This window comes from Gouania willdenowi, chromosome 7 (assembly GCF_900634775.1).
Source record: "Gouania willdenowi chromosome 7, fGouWil2.1, whole genome shotgun sequence".
Taxonomy (NCBI): Eukaryota; Metazoa; Chordata; class Actinopteri; order Blenniiformes; family Gobiesocidae; genus Gouania; species Gouania willdenowi.
Genome location: NC_041050.1, coordinates 31,888,936 through 31,909,363, shown reverse-complemented (window position 1 = coordinate 31,909,363; position 20,428 = coordinate 31,888,936). Strand labels below are relative to the sequence as shown.

The 20,428-nt window shown below is 36.5% G+C and overlaps 1 protein-coding gene across 1 annotated transcript; it reads left to right on the top strand.

Annotated features, from left to right (window-relative positions):
• Positions 1–4,059: 4,059 nt before the first annotated feature.
• On the top strand, positions 4,060–16,279 carry slc25a33 (solute carrier family 25 member 33). The gene is made up of 8 exons (XM_028452999.1): positions 4,060–4,081; positions 6,211–6,279; positions 8,705–8,878; positions 12,017–12,094; positions 13,259–13,359; positions 13,552–13,618; positions 15,192–15,472; positions 16,078–16,279. Exons 1-8 carry the CDS (start codon positions 4,065–4,067, stop codon positions 16,275–16,277), a joined length of 987 nt encoding a protein of 328 aa, XP_028308800.1. The 5' UTR covers positions 4,060–4,064; the 3' UTR covers positions 16,278–16,279.
• The last annotated feature ends 4,149 nt before the right edge of the window (positions 16,280–20,428 follow it).

The window sequence follows — 20,428 nt, the reverse complement described above, 5'->3', positions numbered from 1 at the left end:
ATACATTGTAAAACATGTACAGCACTGATCATATCAAAGCAATAAGTGACAGATATCAGTTCCTGCAGTAACTTCACTTTCAATGTGTTTTTATTTTGTGGCCAATTTTAATGTAATTTCGTGGTATAATTTAAGGAAAATTGCAGAATTTTGGAAGAATTGAAACTGAAAAGTTTTTTTTTTTTTTTTAAATTTTTTTTTTTGAACAATTTCAGATTAAAAATGACTTCCATCCATCATGTGATATAAGCGTGGGGAAAATGTGAGCCCTGCTAATATTGTAGTGTCATTGAATTTGTGCATTAGTTGGTAAATTACACAATGATTCACAGTTTCTCTGACACGTGTAGCCTAATTTGTTTGAAACCTGGTGTTTTAAATAATAATTATACTAATTTCTGTTACTATTAGCTTATATCGATTTAAAAAAAAAAAAAGTGCTAAACAGATGCTGTAAAACAAGTAACAATATAATGTATTTCCCCTTTGATCTTTGTAGATATGTGGATGCACAAGGAGTCTCCGTTGACAATATTATACGTATCCTTATATATCGTTGAATAAACATGTGCATTGTTTTTGGAAATGTCAACCTTATGTAATGTTTAAGATATTCAAAGTTACTGATTAAATTCAGAGGAATGCAAAGTTCAATATTTACTGATAAATGTGGGTCCAGACAAATTGATGTCCGAGCAACCTGGCTTCAGGTCACTGTGGGATAACCTGGTTAAACAATAAGATTGTCAGTGCTCACTCTATCCTGATGGGAGTCATGGCAGAAGACTGGGCCAAACTGGGATTCTGTATCCTCTGAGTGCCTGCATAGAAAACACAATAAGTTATTGTGTGAGTGAGTTGGAAGAAACTGTGTGAGACCCTGGGTGATCTCTCCTGTGACTGTAAATGTGTAAATACGGGATGATAGGTGTCACATTGTTGTGACATTAAACTGCACTGGAGACTGCAGGTGCATCTGTTTTGTCCATACTGTGTTGACATGTACAATGACTCAAGTGTGTACTATGAAGTCCTGCAGACAAAGTGCTCTCAGGGTGATTGTGTAAGGACACAACACAACCACATTCATGATTTATCGTCTCTGCGTTGTTGTTCTAGAACCCTGATGGAAAAAACATGAAGGTGGATGTCATGTCAATAACCCCTCCTCCCACACCCATGTTATTTTGTTCCCTTGTCCCTTTATCAGCATTGCTCCTAACAGAGATAACCAGTTATCCATAGACTGGATTCCACAGGAGTTGTTGCCCTTGCAGGAAGTCATAAATGTTAAATGATTGGACATGGGGTTGACCAACATGTATCCTGCTGTATATGGGATTGTTATGTTCATGCATCGTAAGGGGCACACAACTTTATACTGTATGTGGGTACAAATTTGACTGATAACTGGATAAAAATGAATAAAGACACTAAAAAGACTGAAAGTAGGTAGATTTCATTTAAAGCCCAGGTGCTACGTTACGTTCAACATCTTTTTAAAAACAGTGCATTATTCAACATTGTTTATAGGTTCAGTGTGAACAATTTGAAGGTTAAGACAACTTTCAGTTTGCACAGAGGGACAATTTATTTACGGTACTTGGCAGAAAAACTTACAATAAAGCTCTTCCAGGCTACGATAGCCACAGGAATAAAAAGGTCATTTTTGTGATTTATTTCTTTAAATCTCACATTAAGACTGAGTGACTCTTCATCAAGATCAGACATTGGCAAAACGTGGCCCGTGGGGTGACATGGTGCCCTGGGTCTAATTTTGTGTTGGCCCCAAAGTACTGCATAAAATGACGCCAAAGCACAAAATGAGAAATCAATATATAAGAAAAAGGACAAAATAAATGTCTCTAAAAAACCTCATGAAAAACCTTATTAATGTCCTGAGGTAAGTTTAAAGTTTGACCTGAATTGTCAGAAATTGCCATTATAAAAGAATTTTCTTTGTTGTGTTTAAGCTGATTTGCTAAGTGTTTGCCTGATTTATTATTGTAGTCAAAGTCATTGTACCGTAATTGCTGCAAAATAAAGTCAGTTTTTTTTTTCGATAAAATTTTGTATTTTGAGTTTTTTCCATAAAAGTTCAGACGGGTTAGCTGCGTATTCTTCCGTAAGTTTCTTAATTTTTTCTTCAATCTGTTTTTTCTTGAAAGAAGAGTATGATGGCAGCCTTGCCGGTTTCCTAGAGTAAGGATGGTGACAAACAGTCATTTGTTAATAGAAAGTCCTCCAATTCTTTTCTTATAATTTTTCCAAATTCACTGTCATTAAGTAATGAAGAATTAAAGCGCCATAGAGAGGATAATTTCTGATTAGAGCCACAAACAGTATATATTCACTGTATATAACAGTATATATTCACTGTATATAACACAGTATATATTCACTGTATATAACACAGTATATATTCACTATATATAACACTGTATATAACACTGTATATTTTCACTGTATATAACACTGTATATTTTCACTGTATATAACACTGTATATTTTCACTGTATATAACAGTATATATTCACTGTATATAACACAGTATATATTCACTGTATATAACACAGTATATATTCACTGTATATAACACTGTATATTTTCACTGTATATAACACAGTATATATTCACTGTATATAACAGTATATTCACTGTATATAACACTGTATATTTTCACTGTATATAACAGTATATATTCACAGTATATAACACTGTATATTTTAACTGTATATAACAGTATATATTCACTGTATATAACACAGTATATATTCACTGTATATAACACTGTATATTTTAACTGTATATAACAGTATATATTCACTGTATATAACAAAGGCAGAGGAAGGAGGTTGTGAGTGAATACAATTGGTGTACATTAAATTTACTACCCATATTGCACACTTTTTAACTTGAACATATACAGTATATTGTGGAACAAATATATGATATAATATATCATATAAAACATAATGTAATTTTTTTTCGGGGGTAGCATCCCCCATCATGGATTTATACATACAGTTTATTTATTTGCAGGGCTGGACCAAACCCTTATGGGGCCCTTTCATTTTGGGCCCCCCTCACACTGAAGCACTACACTAAATCTCTATAATCTATTACAATTATAATTATATTCTTACATCTTTATGTGTTTGTTTAAGAAGTGGTCTTGTATTAATATGCACCTTAAGATTAAAAGTGGCAGTCATTGCAGTTTACCATCAAGTATCTAGTATTTGCTCTTGGTTTGCAAACTTGAAATTTCAAAAGTGCAGACAGTAAAATAATTATAATTAATTAACAGACTTTTTAAACATAAAAAACAGTAATATTTATTGAATTAAGTTGATCAAAGTGTAATAGATGCAGCTTTTTAAAAGAAAAAGAATAGACTATAATGTACATTATACTGTTGTCATGCTTGCACATCTTCACAAAATAAGATATTTAAAAAGTGGACATAGACTTCAGATAAACAAAATAGAAAAAAGACAATTCAATAATTAAATGTAACACTTAATGATGAATTATAAATAAACAGTTCTACAAAATACTAATTTGCTTGTGCAAACAGTGCAAAAATTCCCTGAAACTATTTACACATCTGTTAAATAGTTGTACAACTTCCTCTTACAGTTCATGTTTTCTTGCTTTTCTTGAAGGAAGTCATTTATAATGTGCTCAGAAACTATAGGCTTCCAACTAAAGTGATTATCTCTAAATCTCCTAAATCTCACTGTATATTTTAACCAGCAGATGGCTCTGATGTGAGTTTTTACTGTGCTACAGTTAAAGGTGCAGTTTATATTTAATGAACTGAAAGTAGTGTTTAACACGTAAAGCATCTTATTCCCCATTCTTGAAGCCATTAGTATGCATTGTAAATGTATGATATGTCTAATAATAATGTGCTACACATTTTGACATTGAAAGCAGATTTTTAGAACACTCTATGTTGACAGGTCGTCATGGTAACTTATAATCTAAGATGAAAGGAGTGACTGCAAGATTTAGAATCAGAACAAAGTTGTTTTTAAAACGCCAAGATGTTGGGGCAGATGATGACCAAAATGAGGTTTGTGTAAAATTGTAAACTTTAAAGGGCCCATAGGCGGGTCGTCGTCTGGCCCTATGTCACCGTGGGGGGAGGAGGAAGTAGTGACCCGTCTATAGACACGCCCACTCATGAATATGCATAAGTAGGCCGTAAATCAACCTGTTTGTGTAGAGTTGCTCAGAAAGTGACTTTCCAGAGGCTAAAACTCTGGAAAACAGGCGACTTTGGGAAAATAAACCTCAAATACTATGTTTGTGGGGTTCTTAGAACAAATAGAGATGGGTGAAAAATAGCACGATATTGGACCTTTAAGGACTAATTCAGCTAAATTCCTGAATCACGTCACGCGGCTCGAATCAAACAAAGCATCAAAGAAGGCACACGAGAGACACGTAGAGCGCATGGCATTGTGGGTGGGCAGGAGAACCAGCTACAGTCCAAACAAAACATCAAAACCACCAAAAGCAAGGCAATTTGTTCCACACAATAATTCCAGCAAGATCATTTTGTTTTAATAATAATTATAATAATAATAATAATAATAAATTTGTTTTATACAGTGCATTTTTGGAATTCAAAGCCGCTTTACAGAAAACAGAAAAATAAAGAAATTACAACAAAAGTAAAATAAAGGTCTTATTTTGAATAACGGTTTTATTTAATCAGACAACTTTTTTTTATCATGAAATTTACCTTCTCCTGACATCATGTTTTGACTGTCAACTGTCAGTCTTCTTCAGAGGCTACTGCTGATCACTTTGATGCCTCAACATCAAAAACTGGCAGTTGACAGTCGAAACAAGTGTGAAATTGTCAAATCTATATGGAAATCTCTATATAATTAGCTGTTTTCTAATCATATTAACATTGATTTCTGGTCATTTCAAAATATTCTATTTGGCATCTTCCTTAAGAATAAAAAAGATAAATATTTGATAAATCATTTTATTATAATTACAAATTGTATTGACACAAATGCAGATTTTCTAGATAAAATTTACTTTTATGTGCTTTTTCACATGTCGTTTTGGTTGCTGAACTGTATTTGGTGGTGTATTTAGTTCATGTTTGTAAATGCTGTGCATTGATATATTACTGAGGCAGTTGTTGCATATTATCTTGTTTGTTAATAATAAAAAAAAAATTAAATAAAAAAAAATTACAAAAAGGAGATCAAAGTAAATTTCCTGAAAAAAGTTGTCTGAATAAATAAAACCTTAACATATTACTACAATTTGCTGATGCTCCATTGTTGAATGTTGTAAGATCAGGCGGAAAAGGTAGAAATGTTGTACGCACTCACTTTAACCAATAATTGCAAAAAAAAATTTTTTAGCAATTCTGGGGGGAAATATTGATTTTCAACATGTCACAAAACATTGTGATGTATCTTAAATCGATATTTTCCCCACCTCTATTTACTATACATTATTAATTTTCAGTCTGAATGTCAAGTTTCCTGATTAAGGTCAATATTCTTTGACCTCAATTCATTCGGGGCCCTCTTTGTTAGATTTGTGTCTTTATTGTTCAATCAAAAAAAAAAAAAACTTTTTCAATCAAAAGAAAAATCACTTCAATTAAAAAAAGTTTAGTGAATTTAAAAAAAAACATTTTCAATCAAAGAAATAAAGTGTTCAAATGCAATTTTTGCATTTGAACACTTTATCTTTGGTTTGTTTTATTTTATGATTTATTTTATGTTTTATTTTGTAATTTAATTGAAGTGATTTTTTTTTTTTTTTTTGATTGATTTATTATTATTTTATTTATTTATTTTTAATATTAAAGACCCAAATCTACCTCCATAGTACTCGTGTCTGCGCATGTCTGGTAATCTAATATTTTGCGAAGCTGTTGAATGTGCAGAATGCAGAAGGTTTGAAGTGAACATTTGAAGATCAAAGTTGTTTTCCAAAGTGTATTGTGCAAGCAGGGGGCAGCAGCACATGTGACGGACGTCACAGGCAACACCCCCGTCCTTCCCTCTGACGTAATATATAGGCTGCTCCTCCGGTTACCGTCAGACGTCATCAGTGCCGGGAACTCGTAGACTGACAACGTAGCACCGGCATTCTTGATTCATTTGGACCCTAGCTTGATTTTGATTTATTTATCCTGTATATATATCTTTTTTTTTTTTTTAGAACATGGTTGGAGTCTAAACGAGAGAAGATGGCACAGAAAGACACGCTCCTGTATCTCTTCGCTGGGGGGTAAGTCACAAAGTCACAGGGCACAACCCGGCACAGCTAACACTGCTTTCCCAAGGACACCCTGTTACTTATGGGTGACATTTTTTCATCCTGACTGTGTTGTTGTTATTATTAACACGACAAGTGGCGCGTTTGGACTAAATGTACAGCGCATCAGATGTGCTGACATGCTAACATCCGGGACTGGCTCGTGTTAACGCATTTCACTCGGTCGTCACATTACAGACGTAATTTTTGTATTTCCACAAATTAATCTTAACGATACTCTTCCATACACATTTTAGGTATTGGTATAATAAAAACAGAGCATGTATAAAGGAACTTTAGTTCACCCGGCATCACGTTCCATTGATTTGAGCGACAGCGGAAGTCTGTTTAGCAAGGAGAGCTAACCTGAGCCAACAGTGAAGTTGGCCTATGGATGGTTTAGAGGAACTTCAAGGACAATGCTAAAATAAATAATTTAATTTAAATAAAAAATGACAATAAATAAAGCCAACCCAAGTAATGTGTACATGTGGATATCACATAATTTCTATTGCTATGAAATTGTTATGATACACTGTTGTTGATGGTTAAAATGTACGTTTTTTTTTTTTTTTTAAATTCGTATTTTTTTGTCCAAATTTTATTGGTACATCCATTACCAGTTTTCCAATATCTGGAAGTAGTTGCTATCCAACGTTAATAGCCACACAAGCTTTTTCACAATTTATTATTTTTTGATTATTACAATTAACTGTCATACTAAAGTGTGTGTGTTTATGTTTTTTTTTTTTTTTTTTGGAGATTGTGGTTATATATTTTATGTGATTGATTAACCTTGGGAATATTTGGATCTTTTCTGTCTGCCAGAACAATAGGATTGCTTTTTTCTACTGAGGTACATGTGGAGTACATGTACCTCAGTAGAACAAAGCGGTCCTATCGTTCTGGCACAGTCATTACTGTTTACCCTGAGCAGACTGAGTTATGTAACACAGTCTGAGCCCAGAAAGCACTGCTTCTGCATCTCCTTAACATATGCATCACCAGTGTAGTGGTTACATAAATGTATCTACGCTGACACGTGTCCTGGCATTCAGTTATTGGAGACCTCAAAGGAATACTTGTCACCCTTGAATATTTGCAGTGTCTTGATATTATGTAATCAAGTCAGTTCTGCACCGGATTATACAATCCCACAAGAGGAATGACCAGATCATATATTTAAACACAAACATTAACTGATTTTTCAGGATTTAACAGTGAAGAATAAAGCCACAGCTGACGCTGTCAGTTTACTCAGTCTGTGTTGGACCAGTCATGTGGTTTCTCAAGCCCCCAAAATAACTTGACAGGCAAAAAACAGTTATCCTTAAGAGACGGGGAGAAAAACAAATTGGTAAACATAATTAAAGAAGAATTAATGGGTTTTCATGACAGTTTTGGCAAAAAAAATGGGACTTTGCTATCTTTTGTAATGCATCCCTAGTTGTTAGCTTACATAACCATCCCTAAAGGGAAACAGAGATCCAGGAGGGTTTTTCTTTTTCTTTTAAGATGTGAGAGCTGTGCATGCTCAGCACATGCAAATGGTGTTAAATCAGCCTGTCATGCCTGCATTTAAGTAGTTTGCACTGAGTCATAAAAACAAATAAAATTTCTGAGCTTGTGTGGCAGCATCTAGTTAATTTTGTCACTTTTCCCCCCCTTTTTTTTGGCAAGTCTCCTTTTCTTCTGTACATCTAGCCCAATGAACTTGTATCTTTCATGTCCAAATGACATGTTTACAGCCTCAGCCACTCTAAAACCCCACAGAATTTCAACACGGTAATGATGACATGCATTTTGTTTGCCCGATCGATAATGTGACGTGTCTAATTTAATCAAGAGGGCACCCTGCACCAGGTCGCTGATCTTTGGAGTGGTCAGAATTTCCAAATTGGGTCTAGTGTTGCTCCTGGTGTGATATTTGACATGACGCAGTACAGTTGGCTTAGTTTAATCTGTTCTGCCCTTTAAGTCTATGACGGGATGTACTAGTGAGGGATGAGAGGCTGGTAAATGAAGTACAGTCTGGAAAACTACCTTTTTTTGTTTAAAAAAATAAAAAAGAATACGTTTGATCAGTTGATGTTCACAATTGTAAATATACCGTAATTTCCGGACTATAAGCTGCTATTTTTTTCCCACGCTCTGAACCCTGTGGCTTAAACAATGACACGGCTAATTTGTGGATTTTTTTTCCCCCCTGTTTTTACAAGCTTCATGCCGTTAAAAAAATTGAGAATTTTTCTTGGAAATTTGCTAAATTATTGGAATGCAGCCAATATAGCGGTGCGCTTTATAGTCCTGAAATTACAGTGTTATTTTGTCGTTATGATAAAAACACAGCCAGCTTCTCCTAACTCAACATCTAATCTGTATTATAATCCTTTCACAGGTGTAGTGGTACAATAGGGGCCATCCTAACATGTCCCCTGGAAGTGGCGAAGACACGTCTGCAGTCGTCCAACATCATGCTCCGACCCGTCTTCCAGGTCCAGATGGGTGCACTGAATGCTGCTGGTGTGATCCGACCCGGGACCATGGCCCCTGGGTTGTTTCAGGTTTTACGGTAAGAAAGGATGTGTGCGTTTGTGTGGGTGGCAGGGTTGGGATCAACTACATTTTTCAGTTACAATTACTTCAATTATCCAACTCAAATGTGATTACAATACATTTCCCCCTGAAAGTCAATTACTTTCTCAATTGCTAAAGTTCACTTCCAATTAATCACAATTACTGAGACATTAATAAATAACCCCATAATATTTAACCTTCCTCTTGTGTTAGCGTTTTATTAGCATCTTTTATGATTACGGCTGGGTTTTGACCCATGTCTTAAATTCGCTCTAAAATACACTAAAAATATTCTCTATCATCTAATTTGTTTTTCATCTCTTGGTTACCTTGTTAGGCTTCCTAATAAAAAAAAAAAAAAATATTGGTATTAATGTTTTTGTTGTGAGCGTCTGAGCCTTTTTTTTGTTAGTATACTTCTCGAATTAAATGTAAAAAAAAATACAAATGGTAAAATGATCCTGAAGAGAACTGACCGGTAGTGGGAAAACTTATATACTTATAAGGAAAAACATTTGATTAATTGTTAACTATGTATGTGAAAGCCATAACATGGTTCCCCAGGTTTGCCTTTAATTAAATTATAATTTACAGTTTTTATAGAATTTTCATGCCAATTACAGTCAATTATCTGAATTCATTTAAAAGAGAAACTGATTTTTAAAAGTATGATTAAGTCATAATTATAATGATCTATCAATTACTGTACAAGATGGCACTGCAGCAGGGTGCGTGCGTGCATGCGTGCGTGTCACCTGATAAGACTAACCCAAACATGGTAATAAGTGGTTATGTGCTCAACTGTTGGTGCAGTTGAACAAGAATGATAGGTGTCTCAAATTCAAACAACATTGATTGTGCTGCGTTGAAGCATGCACATGTTGAGTCAGGTCCCAGTTTGTTCGAATAACACCTTTTAGTTTTGATTTACTTTCCATCTCTTTGCGTTCCATTTGCATTCTGCTTTCCCAGTCTCACACGGAAGGCTTCTAATCCTGCGCCACGTAAAGGCAGGATCAACGACACGGTGTTCTGCTGTTGTTTAGTGTCCGGACCCAGATGTTCCACGCAATACAACTTTTGTTTTGTCTCCCAGACCGGAGGTTGCAGAACACAATCATAGATTGTGTTCTGCAACCTGCGGTCTGAAAGACAAAACAAGGCTGCTTAGACCAGTGGGAAATGTGGAAGCCATCCCAGGGGGGAGGTTTTGAACTGGTCACAGCATCAGGGATTGTATTACAACTCCGTTATCTAGGGTCACGCACTGAACCAGTCTGGACTGGTGTCAGCTGCAGCTGTAGGCCGTATACGCTAAAAATGTGTTCCTTTTTTTTTTCTTTCTTTTTTTTCTATGTAAAGAGCAACCACTTTATCATGTTTCCTGTTATGTAAACATATTTCACAGATGGTTAAAAGCTGGTGTTATGTAAAAAATACATGAAACACTCTTCTGTAGGTCGTTGACCCTGAGAGTTTAATCTGGAACGGTTCATTCATCTTCTGACCACAGGACATTCCCGCCTAGGGTCAGGCCCGTCTCCAGTGTCAGTCCGTCATGGGACAGACACACATGGACAACCGCTTACTCCTATTGGAGGAGGCTGGAGTACTAGCTTAACACTACACCATACGTGATATGGACCAAAATTCATATCTCGATATTTTTTTTCAAAATGGCAATACACAATTTAAATCTTGGTAGTTTTAATTTATATAAAGTCTTACCAGAAAGACAATTCAGGTTTAAATTTGCTGATGCAAAATGGCACACAGGCTAAAAAGAAATTCACTGTACTTTAAGATTGGTAATAAAAATTAATATATTAACTTGTGCATGTATCACAAACATGGACAACTAATGGGCCCCAAAAGTAAATGTAGAAAATGACAGCAAAAAATACACGAAATGGCAGCAAAAACACAATACGCAAAATAACACAATAGGACAACAAAATGAGCAACAAAAAAAAAATGCACGATGGGACAACAAAAATACAAGCATGAAAATGACTCAAATACATCCAAAATTACAGAAGAAAACACATAAGAACAACAAAAATACACAACAGGAGTACAAAAATTCATGAAAGTGTCTGGCGCGTTAAACGTAGCCGTAGTGCCTGGGACAATAGATACATTTCGGGAGCTTTTCTGCATGAGCGCAATGTGCCTGTGTCACTAACGTGCGGGGGTAGTGAAGTGGTCTAAGGGGCCGCACTCACCGCCAAGCCACAATTTTTTTTTCTTTTCATTTTAACATATTTAACAAGGCAAATTCCACCTTTAAAAATGCATTTTTAACAAAAATAGAAATTTTAAGGATAGAGTTACACATAGGGTTTGGGCTAAAATAAGGGTTAGCGGGGTAGCTAAAAATAAATATGATCTAAAATACAAATGATGGAACTTTAAGTTACGTGGTGGACCTATCATGTGACCTAAACTGGCCAATGAGGGACGCTGCATATCCGTAGAGTGGCAGTCTACAAATACATTTAACGTACCTGTAGCCACGGCCAATATTTATTAACAAACCGCTTCACATTATGTGCCACTTTTGACTTTTTCTCCTATAAGGGACAGCACTTGTGAGTGAGTTCTGTGGTGTGGCTTGTGTAGGGGAAGGTCTGGGTTAGGACGCACTCAGAAATCCATCTATCTATAATTTTCATGGTGTTCTGAGATGTAGCAAAAGCAGCGACTCCTATAATAAGTATGTTGTTACAAAATATGCTATTAAATAAAAATATATATCAATATAGATGATACCTTAATTTTCTATATCAACAAAACAGAAAACTCAACATATCTTGAACCTCAATATATTGCTGACCCTTGTTTGGGTCTAGGAGGGTAAACATTTGAGCTGTCCATGAGTGTAGGTGTCAATTAACAACCTGTCCCTCACACACACACACCCTTCTATCTGCAGTCTTGGACAGAGCAGACTGTCCTAAAGAGTCAATGCCACTGCTAACAAAGGGGGAAACATAGTTGGCTGATTGAAAAATGATAAAATCATTGAGTGCTGGAATAAAATATAAGGCTTATGTCAATCTGTTCTCACTGCAGTGTTGTTTTTGAAGTGATTATATTTAAAGTCAACCCTAACTCTTTTTTTTTTTTTCAGATCGATACTTGAAAAAGAGGGACCAAGATCTCTTTTCCGTGGACTGGGCCCAAACCTTGTTGGTGTTGCTCCTTCGAGGTATCAGAAAGTTTCAGTTTTTATTTGTTCCTATACAACTGTCGATCTCCTGACTGTTCGTACATATCCATTCTCAACCTTCTTGTTACAGGATATATAAATAACTACATGTTAATTAGGAGTAACTCGAATATTATAAAGTTCTAAAAATATGGATGGATTTGCTGACTGATCACTCTTAGGCAGGGGTATCAAATTAGTTTTAGATCAGGGGCCAAATATACGGACCAGTTTGATCTTAAGTGGGCCACAGATTTTAGGTGGGAAAATGAGTAATTTCAACATTATTGTGCCCTAGTTTTCACTTCTATGTATACTTAAAATACAAAATATGTATGAAACCAAGCAATACTCATGCAATAAGTGATGGAAATCAGTCCCAACAGGATCTACACTTTAAATTTCCTGGATTTTGTGATCAAGTTCTATTTAATTAAGGGAAATATTATGTAATAATATGAGCCATGAGCTTGACACGTGCTCTAAGGGCAGAGCTGCTGTCATGAGGCCAAACTACCTCATAAAGCTGCTTTATATTTCCCCTTTAATAAGCATTATTTTTATAGCACTAATGTATAGATTATGAGTAAGAAATGTAACGTCAAACTATTATATTTGTTACAAAGGGTCCTCAAGGGTCGAGTTTTGTTGGTCTACAGTGATCGATCGGTCTGCAACTGAAGGCCACTTCTGTGTGCTCACCTTTTTTTATATGTATTTAAAACAGGCAGCTGATAATTCACCCTATCGCCTCATACCTTGGACATTAATCCAGTAGTATAAAAGTCTGATAAAAATTTCCAGACATAAAATGATCTTTACATATTGAAATGCTGTTATAAATGACTTTAACACAGATGTTCACCCTAGTTATTTGTGGTTGGTGGTGTTAGTCCATTAGCTCGCTCATTCAGAGCAGCCCTGATGCTTATTCAGCCCGTTCTGTTGCTGAGACCGTCTGTTCCAGAAACCCAGCAGAGACAGTCAGCACTGTGGGACACATTGCTTTGAATATACAGTCAGGAAATCACAACCGCCCCAAACCAGTCGGTTTCATAGTGATTATGCAGACAAAGTCCAGAGTAGCAAAATGAATCACCCCAGTCTGTTAATATTTACTGCATCAGTATGTTTAACTTTTGTTGTTTTTCCTATTAATTTCAGAGCCATTTACTTTGCTACTTACTCGAAATCCAAAGAGCTGTTTAATGGGCTGCTGGTTCCCAACAGTGGACTGGTGCACATGTTTTCTGCTGGTACTGCAGGTGAGCTGTCCTGTTATTGGCTACTTTCTATTTATTTTTTTCTTTGTTTTTTCATCTTACTAACGTTAGAATGGGTTGTAAAATATTACAAACTTATATATACAGTATCATAACATGGTAACCTGTTCATGAAGTACTTAATTGTGTTCTCTAAACACAGAAGGCGTTTAATGGCTTTGTTTTGTTGCACAGCTTTTTTTACCAACTCGCTGATGAACCCTGTCTGGATGGTGAAGACCAGAATGCAGTTGGAGAAAAAGTAAGCACACACTCCTTCAGCCATTTTCTTGTTTTGGTTTGGGTCCCTTTGCTCTGCGACCAACCAGCTGACCTATTTTAGGGGCTTTGTGGGTGAGAAATGACCTCGCGTTACATTATGTGACCTCGTAACCAAAGCCACCTTGACCTCTTCTGCAGTGGGTGGGACTGAGCGCGTGATGGTGGTCCGTATATACACAGTGACAGTGACGTCCTATCATGGGGTCTATATGGACACAAACAGGCACAGGGCAGTCGTGTCATGTGATGTCAGCAGCTCCTGGACTTGAGATTGTTTCATTAATAACTGAGAGCGATAGAATATCTTTCAGTCTTACATTTAGAGTTATACTGGTTACTCATTCATCACCATTACGAAGCACTGGTCTCCCAGTGAAGTTGACATTTAACAGTCTTATGGACAAAAACAAAATGCCTTTCTGTAAATGTATAACTTTTCCTTTTTGACTTGTGCTGTATTACCATATACATAGAATAGAGGTCTCAAACACAGGTTGTCTAGGGGTCACTGGTAGCACTGGTCCTTTACATGTAGAAGTGTATGGGTGGAGCAAATTAATAAACAACAAAATAGGGTTTAGAAACATTTATTACTTCCTGTTAAATTAAGGTAAGTTTAAATGCATTTTACCAACTAAGAATATTCTTATCCAAAATTAGGCAAATTTATTTATTTTTTTAAATGATTTTTAAATGGGATTAAATAAAATCTTAAATTATTTTAACTAATTTCATGTGAACAGGGACTTAATTTCATAATCACCTGTCAGCTTTGACTTGAATTGCCTTATTTCCTTTAAGGGTGAACTAAAGAGTAGGGCTGCCAACTTTGGTTGTGTAGTCGACTAATTACAAGATTATTATGCCCTAACCCAGCAACAGCTGTGTAAGTGCGTGCTGTGCTGCAAAAAAAAAAAGTGTCAGTGTGCTGTCCTCAGATCAGAGCAGAGAGGGAATGAATTAAGACAGGCTTGAAGCACAAGCATTCACTATTGAATCAAACGTTTTTCTGCACAAGAACATTGATTATTTTTATATTTGATACATGGATTATGTACATAGATCCTCTGCTGTCTCAGGCACTGCGGGGTGCACGGCGCACCTGTGTTTGATGTGCATTTGTTTCCCCATGCACAGATCTGATGTTGACATTAACAGTGTATTAATAAAAGCAGGCTTACCACTAAAACAAATGTAAATATGTCATTTGTATGAGGGAAAAATAGGTTTTAATTGTCGGTTTCAGGTCGGGCTCTGATATAAATACCTAAAGTCTGTCGGACCTCATTCATTCGCCGTTTAATTTTTTTTGTTTTTTTTTTTTAGTCGACTAATCGCTACGTGTGCCATAGTCTCCTGGTTGACTAGAGCCCTACTAAATAGTTTGATAAAAGAATTACATTTAATTAATTAATTTAAATATAAGTTTAGTAAAAGCTGTGTTGAACTGGGAGCTGAGCCAAAGGTGGGCCACAGACCAGAAGTTTGTTACCTCTGATTCTCGCCTTTACCTCAAAGGATTGTCATTAAGACTGAATTGTTTGACTTCTCAGAGCCCGAGGGGAGAAGAAGATGAACGCGCTGCAGTGCGCTCGCTACGTTTACAGATCGGAGGGAATCCGAGGGTTTTACCGCGGCCTGACGGCCTCCTATGCCGGCATCTCTGAAACCATGATCTGTTTCCTCATCTACGAGACGCTGAAGAAAAAAATCCTCGCCAAAAACGAGTTCGACTCTGGGAAGAGCGACAACAAAGCACCTTCAGACTTTCTGAGTCTGATGCTCGCAGCGGCTGTTTCAAAGGGATGTGCATCCTGCATAGCCTACCCACACGGTAAGTAGCCACAGCAAATGTCTTTATACACTGTATTTTAGGGTTGGGGTCAAATTAATTACAATCATGGCATAATTATAATTGTAATTTTAAAAATATGATGCTGTCGTAATCCTAATTAAATTTTAACTCAGTTTAGATAATTTACTTTTTAATTGTAATTGCCATGAAATTCTATAAATATTGATTATTTTACGCACAACTGTGGAACCATGTTACAGTTCTACAATTATTGTCAAGCTTTCCCATATAATACCATTTTTTATTTTTAAATCTTGTGGTATATTCATTGATTAGGAAGCCTAACAAGATAACCAATAGTAAGAAAGATATTAGATATATTTGTTCTTAGTGTATTTTACAGTTGATTTAGGACCCATTATCATAAGAGATGCTAACACAAGAAGGTTAACTTTGATTAAGTTATTTATTTCAGGCTCAGTAATTGTGATTAATTGTAATTGACTTTCTAAGGGTAAAAATTAATTTTAATAGGAAAAAATGCTGGTAATTGAAAATGTAATAGTAACTGGAAAATATAATTGACCCCAACCTGTATTTTTCAAAGACTGGTACTGAACTCTGAATTCTCTGTCTCTTCACAGAGGTCATTCGAACGCGTCTTCGTGAGGAGGGCAGCAAGTACAAATACTTCTTCCAGACGGGGAGGTTAATAGCAATAGAGGAAGGTTACACAGCTTTCTACAGAGGTCTCGTTCCACAGCTAATCAGACAAATCCCCAATACAGCCATCGTCCTGGCCTCGTATGAACTGATCATCTATCTGCTCGCAGACTCAAAGTGAACGTCAAAAGATTGCAGAGATTTCTCTGCCAATAAACACCACACTGAACTCAGCCCACGCACTGGGAACTTGTAGCATATATTTTATTTTGATGGACATGATGCTACAGTGACTGTGGCATCTGAAGAAGGTTGAACAATAAACCCACTATTTTCACGGCTTGTGAAGAGTTTTTTGCTGGATAACGCAAGACGGTTTGGTGCTTGTTGGAACTTTGAACCAGTGAAAGAGGTCACCCTGCACAAGAGGACTTGTTTTAAGTTAACTAAATTATTTTTGTTGTTTGAAAATATGTGTTTTCTTATATCAGCAGCCCCAGCCTGCACAACTTGGCACATTGTTTCAGTTAATGAAGGGATAGTGCTGCTCTTTGAAGGGTATGTTGACACTATTTTTTTTTTTTTTTTTTTTTAAGTTTCTGCTGTAATTGAGGGTAGTTACAGAGAAGTATCAGATTTTCAATAATATATGTTGATGCAGACTTATCAGTGTATTTTGTGGAAAAGAAGTCACTTTTTAAATATTATAACTTGGCTGCTTTGTTGACCAGTGGTTCAATAAAATGCATTGAAAACCTCAGTGAGGAAAAATGGAACTTCCAACAATTTTCTGGATATTGTATAAATACACACTCCAAGTTTAGACCATTTCTTTTCATTTAAGAAGTAACACTAAGAATTTGATCTGCTGTGTGGAGTTTGCATGTTCTCCCCTTGCTGCGTGGGTTTCCTCCAAAAACAGGACTGGAATCTCTAAATTGCCCATAGGAGTGAGTGTGAGTGGTTGTCTGTATGTGTTGCCCTGCAATGGACTGGCACCCTGTCCAGGGTGTACCCCTGCCTAACGCCCATTGAAAGTTGAAGATAGGCACTGGCAGACCCCTGTGACCCTGAAATGGGACAAAGCAGGTCTGAAAATGGATGAATTCAATTCAACTTTATTTGTATAGCGCTATTTCCAACAGTCATCTCAATGCGCTTAAAATTCATAATAACCAAACAAGATCCACATGAACAAGCATTTAGTACAGTGGGAAGAAGCAACTCCTTTTTAACAGGAAGAAATCTCCAGCAGAACCAGGTTCAGAGGTAGCAGCCATCTGCTTCGACTGGTTGGGGTTAATGGACAGAAGGACCAACAGAACAGGATAGAGAGATAGAACATCAGACTAGTTGAGTCGTGAACCACAGATCAGGAACTGCCATCATCAGCTTCACGACACCTGAAACAGAAAAGAGAGAAGGCACTGACTGCAGAAAAACATACATTATTATCAATTCAGCCTGCCTTGGCCTTGGGCTTCATTCCCAGTGGCCTAGTCAGCACTTATGATAAAGGCGACCAATCTCTTCCTTTTTATTGGTAAGCTAACAGTGACTCAAAGGTCTGTAAATGCGACTGTTCATAGACAAGCCCATGTCCGCTCTAACGGTTAGGTTATGTTAGGATTCAGTCCTGTTTATGCAGACTGTAAATCATAACCAGCAACATCAGAATTTGAATCTCTTCCTGTTTATTGAACCAGTAAATGCTACCGTTTACAGACGAGTCCATGTCCGCTCTAGCGGTTAGGTTATGATTCAAAATGGATGGATGAATGAGGAGCTGTTTACAAACACATCAACATAAAACAAACTTCATTGAGAAAATCTACAGGGTTACAGTTAAACAGAACAATATAAATATTTGAACAAAGTGAAGTCAGGAAAAGCATCACTTAAACAGTAAGTTAGGATTACACAGGTACCGTATACACTATACAGGTATCACATTACATTAAGTGGGAGGTAAATAAGTTCTACTTTCTTTTCCTCACTTTTTAGTTTTTGTTTCATATTTTGCAGTAACTCTATATATTTATATATATATTAAATCAGGGAACAAAGGCGCAATATGGCACTTGCTGGAGAAGTAAACAATGAATAAAAAAATCAAGAAAAAAAAAGAAAATGTAAACGCTAAAGTTCTACTTGTTTTGAATGTACAGTAAGTGACTGTTTCTTGGCTAGCCTACGCCCCTGTCGGATGCTAATGCTAATGCTAGTGAAGGGAGAAGGTGTCAGTGCCAGTGGGCATGCACTTAGCTGTTCCCTTGAAGTCAAAATATGGCGCTATGGGGCACTTCCATCTTATCTTGCAAATTTGACATCATTAGGAGCTAGAGTCTGCACAGTAGACACCTACCGCCTCTACTTCTTGGCTAAATTCAAGGATACATTGAAAAATTTTTTCACCAGCCACCGTCGCTTATTTTGACTTTTTTTAATGGCTCAGCGCATTGAAAAATTGCTTGCGTGGGCGTGGTTTGTAGGGGGCTGGTTTGTTGGCTTGGTCTGTACTCGCGGCTGCAGTTGGATATACTTAGACTTTTCGCGGGCCTGATAGTTTCAGATCCTTTCAACGCATGCGCGAAACGCATCTACACCCGGGCCTGATCATTTCGGATATATTTATGCCTATGGGTTCAGATCATTAACAACAGATGGGTCTGTCTGCAGGAGTTTTCACGTAACCCCCCACTAATACGTCATTGTCATGTAACGCCCACACTTTCACGATACGCCCAGACAGCGCTACGGTGGCCTTAAAGGCCAGTCTTTATTTATGGCGGAGGCCATACCGATAAGCCTTTTCACACTATGGAACTGCGCATTCGCGACCTGGGAGGGGGCGACGGGGGTCATAGGTCGAGAGGGATATATACGTCAAAAAGCTTGGTCAATCTGTTGATATTTCCAACCTAACAGCATTTGTAATTTTATTCCAGAGATCTTTAGTGGTTTAATAGTGTTTATATTATTAATATTAGATATACTCAGGCTCGAGGAGAGGACCAGGGCTTTCCACTGATGTCACTTTCGCTCGATCCGAGTACTTTTAAAAATTGATGGGAGCAGCAGGTTGGAAGCAAGGGCAGTCCCCTTGCTTCCGCACAGGTGACCCCTGGTTGAAAACACCTACTACCTGGGTATCAAGTCGGCGGAATTCGGACTCTACCCGGGAATGATGCACACATCCAAGCACTTTTGTAAAAAGACGTGTACAAGATGGACAGGCCGATGAGTGAAACAGTTTGAAAAGTCAGGAAAACCTGAATGTTTTAGCTCGTGTGCAGCATTAGCTTTAGCTAGAGAACGATACTACTCTTAAGCAAAAAATCTTTCAAGGAAACAACGCTCCAACGGGAAAAATAATCTAAATCCCAGTCAGACTTGCTGCCTGCCAAGGCGAATATATTGCTCTTGACCTTTGACCTCATGTGTGAGAACTGATTGACAGCAAGATTTCCGAGTGTGAAAAGGCTTATTAGGATAGGCTACAAGTATCTTAATTGTTATGCTTCGGAACAATAAATATGGCATGTTTTACGTCACGTAATTGAATTATTTTTCTTATTTTGCACAAGTAATGATTACTGATTTCACATCATTTTCAGCTTCATCTTATGTCTGCGCTTTTCACTTTTCCAAAGATCAAAGACAAGCTGTGCAATAATAACAATACACAGTAAAACATGTATTGGCTCTGGGATCATGTTTTGTATGGAGGTAGATTTGTGTCTTTATTATTCAATTAAAAACAACAACAACTTATATATACAACTTATAATAAAAAAAGTGTTCTATTGTACAGAAGCGTAGAGCTGCCACAAGGGAAAGTATATTTTGGATCACTATATCATTTGTACAATATAAGTCTTTTGTTTGTACAATATAATATATCATTTGTACAATATAAGTATGTAGGTCATACAATATAATATATTTTTTGTACAATATACCATCATGTTTGTACAATACAATTATATTGTTGATGCAATGCAGTGATCCAAAATATATTTTCAGCTGTGGCAGTTCTACGCTTCCGTACAATTGCAATTATTTTGGGTCTAAAATTATTTTTTTTAGTATTTGAACATTGATTTATGAAAGCATGGCCCTTTAGGGCACTCACACTTTTTTTTTTCGTTGATTGAAAATATTCATTTTTGATTGAAGTATACTTTTTTTTTTTTTTTTTTAAGTATTTATTGAATTTTTAATTTTTTTTTTCTTTATTAAAAATGAAAGACACAAATCTACCTTCATAGTTTTGATGGGACGTGTTAGATTAAAACAGCCTGTTTTTCAGTAGCTAGCCAGTTTTTGATC